Here is a 10,763-nt window from a genome sequence, read left to right as displayed (position 1 = left end):
CCCCGAAACGCCTTAAAATGCATGATTAGGTCCCAAAACATGCTGCCAGGCGTGGCTGCTGTAACATGACCTGTGAGCGCAGGTGAACCTGCACTGCACTCTGGCATTGTCTCCAGCCACTGGGAACACACAACCTGCAGGTGCAGGACCAGGTGGACCCCCCCCAGGCTACCGCCGTGGTTACCATATTCAGTTTCACCAACGTGTACAACACCCATCAGGCCTTTTCACCTGACGTCATACTAACATCAAACTTAGTGTTTCAAATGTTTCACTTTAAGGCCGACCCTTCCAACCTACACCACAAAATCATACAACATTACATTTTTTGCGGTCCTTGCCATGACCTTGTTAATCAGGTTTATTCACAGCACAGGGCCAATTACATACTGTCCTCTCGTTCGCTACACACATTTCTGCATATACTCTCACTACATATTTCTCATACTTTAATCTCACTTTCTTTTTTGCGGGACAACCTGTGCCACCAACCACCAGGGACTTTCTCATTCACATACGTTGACATTGTGGCTGTTTACAATGCACAACACACATCTTACTTGTCTTCCTTAATATTACCACCCATCCTTTGCTGCCACAACCCATACTTCTCTCCTCCTGGTTTCTCCTACTGTTACAATTACATTACGTTACCTATTTATACACTCTGACCGAGTAATGCCTATGTTTCAGGCCACTTACTCTTCCGGAATCTCGGTTTCAACACACCTATCTAAGAAACTCACATTTGCAGATACTGATAACGTCACTTCCAGTCCCTGTTCTGTGCAGTCATGCTGGGCTGCTGCTCCACTCCACACCACTGTGTGTGAACCCTGCCCTTACATCACTCTGTGTATTTTTTTCCTCACCCAGCAACACCAACAGACAACGCAGGCAGTAGTGTAAAACCATCTACGTGAACAACTGGCCTCCATGACATCTCATCGCACAGCACCACCACTAGGGTACTACGACGAACTTAACCACAACCTTTTACGTACCTGCTTTATTTACTCCTACACCTCTGTTTTGACACCTTTCACAACTTACACATTTGCTTTTGCGTCACGTTCCTTATACACTTCCCTGATTCTCGCCTACTTCCTTACCTTTATACCTACTCTAACCTACATATATTAGCCTTTTACTTTTAGCTTTTGCTTCATTAACTCTTACGTACCTTTGGCAACCTTCGACATTTTTTTTTTTTTACAATAACCTCACAATACTTTTCTACATGCTCTGATGACTTACAATTTATATCACTTCATCTTTTCAACCACATTCACTGCTACGGCTCATCATTTTTGGTTGGTTTTCTTGTAGCTACAGTTACCCAGATTACACAGCACAGCCATATTCTATGCTTCCTACTAACTACTCCATGCTTAGCTCACCGTCAGCTACATCTGACCTTGTCTCTGTCTACCTTTGTGTATTTCCTACAAACTTTGGACTACATCACCTTCTCACTTACATCTCTAGTTCACACACATTTGTAATTACTTTGCTACATCTGTGTCACTTTTACCACACTTTCTTATAGTTGTCACCCAATTCAACTTAGACTAAGCTTTCTTTCCTTTTATCGCTTTGGAACCTTCAACTTCATACTCGTGCACTGTGTTTCTCTTACTTCTTTCTGGACTACATCAACGGCTACGACAACTGCAGTTGACCTCTGTCTTTCCCACTGCTTCCCTTAACAACTTAACAATTACAAAGTGGACCCTTCTGTTGGGCACTTTGTGTTTCAACGCTTATACTGCATCACATCCTCAAGGTACCTCACAAACGTCTTACACAGGAAATGTTATTTACTTTGACGGTAACTTCTTCTTACACAACCTACATGTGTCCATCCTTACACACCTCTAAGAAATCCTGCAGTTCCAGTGCCACAGGTAGAGCGGTTGGTTTTATTTAGCCTTTACTACTGTGCTGCCTTTCAAACGTATGCTTTATGATTCCACTGCAGTTAAGGCAACACAACAGCGGTGTTTAACACAGACTGGCCCTTTGTGCTGCATCAAACATTAACCTTACATCTACTACGAGTTCCAAACAGAAAACTTCCTCCCATTTCTTATCGTCTGCCCGTGCACGTCCTTAAAGCCTTTGTTGTTAAGAATAACTTCTCATCGGGGGGAAAACCACCATGCCTGATTTTGAGGAAGCACATGCTCAATCACGAACGCCCAGCTGCAGATCTCCAGCCTGACCTCCACTTCTGTCCGCACATCTGCACCACGCGCTTAACCTTTCCAAATGGGGGGTCAACAAACACTTGGTTAATCATTTCCATGTCTGCAAGGAACTCATGGAGGTAAATGCATTCACTAGTTTTTACTTTTTACTCCTGTGCTTTGAGCCTACAAACAATAGAGAAACTTCTGCAGCCCCTGCTGTGAACCCCGTTTGTTTGAAATCTCCTTTCGGAACATTAACACTGAAGCCGGAAAACCTAACGTTACGTGTGTCATCACAGAGACCAATACACCCAGCAGGAGTTCAGGGAAGGAATCTGCCAAACACTCTCACCACAGCTGACCACACAGCTGCACTAAACCAGTGACGGGAGGCAGGGGACACACCACCTCACCTGCCACGACCCTCACTGCACGTCACTGCACTAAACCCAACATGACCCTCCCTGCACGTTTCTCATCTAATTACAGCCCCCCTCCCCCCCCCCATTACATACTTTGCCTAAATCTGCACTTTTCGTGCCATTTCTGTTCACATTCCACTGAATTTCGATGAAAACTTTTGTACAACTACTTCTCAATACTGTATCTTCCTGCATGTCTTTCAAATATTCAGGGCATTTAAAGAACATTCTTTTACCTTTTCTTCCCAACAAACCTTATGTCACAATGTGATCTTTCTGTCATCTTCACATTTTTGGCCACAAAATAACAACTTTTACCAGGGTTTGGGTTGAAATTCTACTCTTTTCCTGCATGTTTCTCATTACATTTGGCCTTTTCTGTCAAAATGTGACTTTTTCATGTCATTTTTGGTCAACAACTACAACATTTTGCCCAATTTCTTTGTAAAACAATTTTTCATACATTTTATCTTGTCCTGCATGTTTCTTATCACATTACATCAACAACTACACAACTTCACAAAAGCTTTTGTACAACTACTTTTCACCTTTCTTTATTTTCCTCCATGTTTCTCTTCAACTTAAGGCATTCCGAGAACATTTTCACAACTTTTTTTTTATGACTTGTCATACTCTTAACTCTTCGTGTCATTCCTGGTCTAATGATAATACATACATACATTTGTCTAAACGATTTGTTAACTAGCATTTCCCAAATTTGTATCTTTCCAGTTTGTATCAAGTCCCTCGTCTATTTAGGATATTTAGAGAACATTTTTAGAATGTTTTTTTTTTAAAGTATCTGAACTTTTCCTGTCTTTTTCTGGTCAAATGCTGACATTTGTATACAAAACTCTTTGACCTTTTGGTTTTTTTTTCCGACATAATCCTACTTTCGCGTGTCATGACATGGTGAACGGTTTAGCTGCAAACTTTTAAAAAACATACAACATTCTATCTTTCCTGCATGTGTCTTATCAAGTTACAGCATTTTGAGAATTTTTCCCGAGCAACATTTTTCCTGACACTTTTGGTCACATCCTATGTCGCGTGTCATGCGGTCAGATGGTGTCATTTTTTTAAGTGAATCACCTCTCTGTGCGTCTCCGCCAACTACAGCATGCGACTTTCCACACAATCAGAAAATGAACGGCGTCAACTCCACATCACATCATCATCAGCAGCGGCAGCAGCAGCAGTCCTCCCACATCCACTGCTCCATCCTCGTTCTTGGCCAACTGGTCCCGGTACTCCACCACGAACCCTCCCACCACGCATATGCAGTCCCCTCTGGTCCAGCACAAGTGCTTGGACTATGTTCTGCAAATAACACAACACCGGACATTAAAACAATTTCTTTATGCTTTCCAATCAATACATCACATTTGTATTCATTTCCGGGACTTTTTTTTGCACTGCCAGCAAACACAATGTCATTACAGCTGTGTTTTCATCTCGACTAATGCTGAGAAAAGTGACTTTATTTTTTAACAAATCTCTGTCTACCTTCTACATTTGAAATAACGTGCATTGTCTACAACGATAAAAGGAACTTTGCTGCCATCTTGTGGCACCAAAATCATTACCTCGTCGGTTCCGCGTATAAACAACTCTAGACCACAGACTGCAGCATCAGCCCACACTTAATAAACAAAGGAGCGAAGCTAAAGTCACTTTCTACTATTTATGTCAAACAAATCATTTGACAACGAGCCTATTTTTCCCCTTTTTGCTCACTTACAGTGAAATCAAGCAGACAGGAAGTGTAAGTCTTATTTCTAACACCAGAAGGTGCTGCAACTCTCCAATCATGTCACTTAATTCAACGTCTCTTCTCATCCTTCTGCTGTGACGTTGAAGTAACGCCGTTATATTCCCTCAGGCTGAACTCTCTCTGTGTTTGGTTCTGTTTAGCAACACACACACATACACTTTTCACACACATGTTATACAAAAAAACCCTTCAATCTAATCAATTCTTCATCATAAATAATTCTGCCATAACTTTGGTGTAAACTGTTGACAAGCGTATAATCCAACGGATTACGGCCAAACCCACAAACCACCAGGCCACTGAAATCTAACTTGCTCATGCGTTAAACACATTTCTCCACCAGTTACATGCGTCTCACTTTGTGTCCTTCACGGATCATTGCGCACATGAATGGAAGAGTGTGGTGCCGGGCCCGCAGCTCCTGCAGCTTCGATCATTGTGCCTTCTCCTCTGGTCGTGTTGTGAGTCACATGCTTTCAAAGAAAGTGTGTAGACCCTAGACAAAAACACAGACCTGCCGGAATAATGGAGGGTGGACGCGGTGGGGAGTAGTCAGAGGTGCAGCTCTTAGCCATTGGTCGCCTCAGACACAGGAGCTCGCTCCCTCTCATAAATGCGCCTCCGCCGCCGACCGCGGCAGATAATCACAGGCCACAGTCAGAGGGACACACCTTCTGCTCGTTTTGCCACACTTTACACGGGAATGCGTTCTTATCCACGGAGAAGAGGTCATCTGTCCGTGCGTTAGCTGCCGCTTCCTTTTCAGCTTCGCACTTTGGCAATTTGGCGACTTTTACGCACGGCCTGTCTTGTTAGGAGGCTGCTACTTGTCAGGCATTTTAACAACAATGACTGGGGTTTTTGAAAACCTGAATACTGATATGCATTCCAACCAGATTACCTCAAGCAACTACCACAGCTTGCACAAATCGCAGGAGTCTCCCACACTACCGGTGTCCACGGCGACGGACAGCAGCTACTACAACAGCCAGCAGCCGGGACACTGCGCCGGATCACCGTTTGGACAACTCGGTTCGTACCAGTACCACGGCAACGCCAACGGCACCGGGCCATACAACTCCAAGTCTTACGATCTTGGTTTTAATTCAACCTACGGCGCGTACACCTCCTACGGCCCAAACTCGTCTCCTACTCCAGTAGATGCAGGTATGACAACTCACGCACGTCACAATATTTTTATTTATTTATTTAAACACTGCATTAGTTCACATTTCTGTTGTACTTTTGATTTACGCCTTGAACGCATACTTAAACTCCAACTCCATTCAAATGTTCCCTCAGAGAAAGAAGAGAGTGAGCCAGAAATTCGGATGGTGAATGGAAAACCAAAGAAGGTCAGGAAACCTCGAACCATTTATTCCAGTTTCCAGCTGGCAGCACTTCAGCGGAGGTTCCAGAAGACGCAGTACTTGGCTCTGCCGGAGCGGGCCGAGCTCGCAGCCTCTCTGGGCCTAACGCAAACACAGGTGGGCGCGCTTAGTCCAGAGCCGTCATGGGCTTATTTAACGTCTACAATGAAGCAATATTCAACTGTCAAAATGGAAACGTAGGGCCGTCGGCCGTCAATTAAAAGCTGATTTCTGTTTATTTTTTCAGGTCAAAATCTGGTTCCAGAACCGTCGCTCCAAATTCAAGAAATTGTGGAAAAGCGGAGAAATCCCCCCGGAGCAACACGTCGCTTCCAGTGAATCACCTCCCTGTGCGTCTCCGCCAACTACAGCATGGGACTTTCCACAGAGTCAGAGAATGAACGGCGTCACCTCCACGTTACCTCAGCTCAGCAGCAGCGGCAGCAGCAGTCCCCTCAACTCCGCTGCTCCATCCTCGTTCTTGGCCAACTACTCCTGGTACTCCACCACGAACTCTCCCACCACGCATATGCAGTCCCCTCTGGTCCAGCACCACCCAGGTTCCGCCATAAGTGCTGGGACTATATTCTGAAAAGAACAGAACAAACACCGGACATTAAAATGCCAGTATCACTTCATTTTGATGACTTTCACGCTCATCCGAGTGAAGCCGATGGAGCCGGTCTGCTTCACGGATGATGCCGGGGTGGTGTTTATGTGCCGGCAGAGGATAGGAAAAAAACTACCACCCCTACACTTATTTTTGTATTTATTTATTTTGTTTATTGTGTCGAGGGATGACTGAACCACTATTACCCAAAGCAATTGCAGCCTTTTACGTGCGGACGTCATTTTGTTCAGCCATTATCCTGCGAAAATAACGTCGTCATCGCAGCAGGACCACAAATGTAGCACACATTCAAACTGTACCGTGCCTTTTTTCCTACATGACCTCATTTTGTTGTGCGAAATTAGTGGGTAAAACTCTTTCTTTTATCCATTCCTCATGTCATTAGTTGAATTGAATATATTGAAGGGTAAGTGTAAGAAATTTCACGTTTGTAAATATTTTAGCACGTTTTTTTTTTTGTTTGTTTTGTTTTTTGAGGCGCTTTGACTCTTTTTAGTCTCTTTTGGTGCAAATGCAGTTTCCACCGTAAGCTACTGATTGTTCTGCCCTCTGATTTACTTGTATCACTTTTATATGTTATATTTTTGTCCTATTTATTTTAGCACGTGTTTCTCATACGGCCAGACCTTATTTAAATAAAAAACATTCTGTGTCTAGCCTATGCATCATTTATTTTTTTACATCAATTTTGGCTTCTTTCTTTATTGTTAAATTTATTCGATTAATTATCAATATTTATTTCTATTTTCTGCTCTGTAATTGTCAGTAAATAAAATCATTAACAAACTATATGTTATTTTTGAAACATTTCAATCAGATATTAACTCTTTCACATCAACGGTTAACTGATGCACGTGCTTCATTTTGCAATTTTCTTTTTCCCCCATAATAACTATATGACTCAAAAAACGACAGACATTGGTAAATCCTAAAATCCCTAAACTACTTTGCTTAGTTTTATGCTGTAAAAAAAGATAATTAAATAAGAACATATTAACCTAATTCATTACATAAATACAAATGTATTCTAGGTTATCGCAATAACACCAATATAACCTTAATGTAATAAAACCTACAACATAGACCATTTTTATTCTTATTTAATTTGTAACAGATTTTTTTAAATTTGTCATCACCAAATATTGGGTTCATTTTAGAGGTAAATGTGTTGCATTCACCAAGTACATATCAAGTATAAATAAAATCATAAATAACAGTGACATTTGTTTGTTTCACTATGTTTTTATTTTTAACATTTTTCCTATTTCACGTCATGTACACATGATATTTAGCCATATTTGGGGGCAATACCTACAGTACAACAAAAAAAACCACCACAACATCAACTGCCCACAGAACTACGCAACACTTAGCAAACACAACAAAAAAACCACCACAACATCGACTGCCCACAGAACTACGCAACACTTAGCCTTGGAGTTAGTCATGATGTTGAACTTGAACTGTTAACATTGACTTAAGGCAATTTCTTCCATAATAATACAGTGTTTGCAATTACATGTGTGTGTCAGGCTGCCATCACAGGCACAGACAAGCATCAGATAACTCCTCAGCTGTCTCGGGTTACATTTATTTTAACAGGTTCCATCAGCAGATGATAAACCCATCCATGGCCCTAGGCTGGCAGAGGCCCGGCCTGCAGGCTGAACAACTCAACACAACAACAGGCCTTAGCATGAGAGAGAGCAGGAAGAAGATGAGGGTGGGCATGAATGAGCACAGGCTCCTCAGACTCTCTGGAGTCACGGAGACGGCTGTGCAGACGGTTCATGAAGTCGGCCTCACAAAGGAGACAAGAGTGAGAGAGAGAGAGAAAAAGAGACAGAGGAACTGGGTCCACACACAGCCCGGAGCTACAACATCATGGAAACATTTCTCATGTCTCACAAGTCTGCTCTGTGATCTCTGAAGATGAGCACAGTGACCTACATTGCCCTTTATGTTGCTCCTACAACAGCGGCGACAGGGCCTGTAGGCCTTTTACATGGAAAACATAACCACCAGAAACAGACAGACAAATGCACAGACAGCCAGCCAGCCAAGTACAGTAGGTACGTAAAACCAAAGTTTGGTTGAAAAGTTAGACAGTTAGGTAGACAGTTTAGTAGGAAAGGGCGGGTAAAGAGATGGAATACATTTGCAAGTACATAAAAAAACTAAAATACATATAAAACTACAGTACACAGAAAACTTAATATCTTGCTAGGTAGCTAGGTAACGACCTAATTGAGTAGGCACATTTGTTTGTTGGTGGGACACTAACTACATAGCCTAATCCTGCAGCAATTACATTGAGGTTTGGTAGATCGTTTATTACATAGTAGGTAGTTGAAACAAAAATTATATATATAAAGCAGCTGCTTTTTACTGGACTTCTTTTGCTTATTTTGTAATAGTCTTTAGCTACTGTGAGCAGCTAAAACACTGTTAGGTAGATAATTGGCTTGCTATGTACACGTCTTCATAGATAGGTTAGGTCATAAGTTTGCTATAATAATAAAATAAAAATGAGTGTGACACTTGGTAAGGAGATTTAGCTAGGAAAGAAGTTGGTAATTAGTCATATAGTACTATATGTTATATAGTATTACACATAGTATATCTATCTATCTAGTCTATCTGTCTAGTTTGGCATTTACAACACAAACAAATTGGTAGTCAGCTAGATGACATGTACCACTGGTTTCTATTCACAAAGACAGTACCTTAGATATTGCGGAAGGAACTTAAGCTTGACGATACGTAGGTCATATAAACAACGGAAGGTGTTCTCACAGACGATCGGTATTTAGAACATAGAAAGGTAGTTACGTAGGAAGGATATTAGAAAGGTAAGGAGCATTACCTACATATCCACTAGGGTTGGCCGTCTCTGGCCAATATCCATCTCAACACATTGTTCAAAATCTAATTCATTAAAGAAACATATCTATCTCAACATACGTACGTCACAGCACTGCACAATTCAAACACATGTTTATAAGAACAACATTAATTGCCCTGTCACAACGAGGTCTTCCATAGCTGGTTACAACAGATGACATGTAAACTACATTCAGCAATCATCTGCTGGTGTAAACAAAAGTCCCACTTTGAAACAGTCACAACAGAAGCTTAGCTCACCTGTGGTGAAAATGTGCAAATTACTTCATGAATCAAAACAAACTTATGTCAACTGCACACCTCGTGGCCATCACCTGTACCGAGTACTGAGTTGTGCGGTCAGTCGTCTTCACAAGCGGAGCTGTTAGCCTGCGAAACGTGTAAAAAACAGTTTAGTACGTCTCTTACCATTTGCAACATTTGACTCCACGACGACGAACGCAGGCCAGGGTAACCGGCGCAGGTCTCCACGGTTACACCTTGCTGTCGCTTCAGGTGACAGATTTACGGTACTTCCCATGTAGCGTACAAACCCGCGGCGCATTCTGCTAATTCCGTCTGACCTCACAAGTTCTCGACTTCCTTTATAAAATCCGTAGTACTACCAAACTTTTTTATAATTGACAGGTGAGTACAAAACATTGTTTGCTTGGTCTCCGCCATGTTTGTTTTGCACTATGCGCACACGTCCGTCAACACGCCCCAGGGTCACGTACATCGGTGTACATCCGGTGCAGGTTAACGTCACGTGGATCGTACTTTGTCGGAGTAAAAATGTACAAAATTATTACTTGGTTGGTAAGACGTACAAATAAATCCAAACACCACGCAATGATTAAAAAAGAACGTTACCGACTTTTACTAATCGATATATCTCGATTTATTTATTTATTATTATTTATTTATTTTTATTTTTATTTTTATTTTTTTTTTTTTTTTTCAAATGCATCCATTTTCAAATGCATCCATTCTTCTACGTGTCGACGAACCTTCCCATCTCCTCCAGTGAATTTCTTCTTTTTTTTTTTTTTGTCCTATTCCTTAGCAGTTCCTGTTAACCGCAGTGATGTGACGTCCACTCTGTGACTTCCGGTATCAGGTCACGTCGAGCAGCTGTGTGCTTCAACACACAGGCCTGATCTCTGCAGGTTACATTTGTTTAAGCTGTTATTCTACAGAGGCCTGTGTTGTGTGATCTTCATCAGCTGCCTTTGTCCATAACCGTTCATCATCATCACTCCTTGGGTTTTATTTGTTTGTTACATAAACTAAAAACATCTAACTCATAATAATTTCAGAATCCTTATGATTCTTTCAAAATATAATATTATTTTCTCATATCTTAATGTGACTTTAGTCATCATAGATTAACTACTGTGGCTTGGACTTTTGGAAGCTTTTTTTCTCAGCAACATGAAAATGCCATACTCTCCTCATTTATACCCTGATCTGTAATTTTATCCACATTTG

General features: G+C 41.6%; 1 protein-coding gene and 1 long non-coding RNA gene across 3 annotated transcripts; one reads left to right on the top strand and one right to left on the bottom strand.

Moving 5' to 3' along the window:
- Nucleotides 1–1,591: 1,591 nt before the first annotated feature.
- On the bottom strand, nucleotides 1,592–4,995 carry LOC112488313 (uncharacterized). Of its 2 annotated transcripts, none has more exons than XR_003052232.1 (2): nucleotides 4,903–4,995; nucleotides 1,592–3,934 (listed from the first exon to the last, which is right to left on the bottom strand). It is a non-coding gene; the product is annotated as an uncharacterized LOC112488313 (long non-coding RNA). The 2 variants fall into 2 exon arrangements; XR_003052231.1 differs by lacking the exon at nucleotides 4,903–4,995 and adding an exon at nucleotides 4,747–4,892.
- On the top strand, nucleotides 4,924–7,677 carry dlx2a (distal-less homeobox 2a). Its single transcript, XM_008328620.3, has 3 exons — nucleotides 4,924–5,555; nucleotides 5,691–5,875; nucleotides 6,006–7,677. Exons 1-3 carry the CDS (start codon nucleotides 5,237–5,239, stop codon nucleotides 6,348–6,350), a joined length of 849 nt encoding a protein of 282 aa, XP_008326842.1. The 5' UTR covers nucleotides 4,924–5,236; the 3' UTR covers nucleotides 6,351–7,677.
- Nucleotides 7,678–10,763: the final 3,086 nt, after the last annotated feature.

This window comes from Cynoglossus semilaevis, chromosome 16 (genome assembly GCF_000523025.1).
Source record: "Cynoglossus semilaevis isolate Cse_v1.0 chromosome 16, Cse_v1.0, whole genome shotgun sequence".
NCBI lineage: Eukaryota > Metazoa > Chordata > Actinopteri > Pleuronectiformes > Cynoglossidae > Cynoglossus > Cynoglossus semilaevis.
This window is presented reverse-complemented; position numbering and strand designations above follow the sequence as displayed.

Coding starts and splice junctions, on each gene's coding strand:
- dlx2a (XM_008328620.3), top strand. CDS start 5,237: ATGACTGGGGTTTTTGAAAACCTGAATACTGATATGCATTCCAACCAG. Junction 5,556..5,690: donor TCCTACTCCAGTAGATGCAG/GTATGACAACTC, acceptor ATGTTCCCTCAG/AGAAAGAAGAGAGTGAGCCA. Junction 5,876..6,005: donor TGGGCCTAACGCAAACACAG/GTGGGCGCGCTT, acceptor TTATTTTTTCAG/GTCAAAATCTGGTTCCAGAA.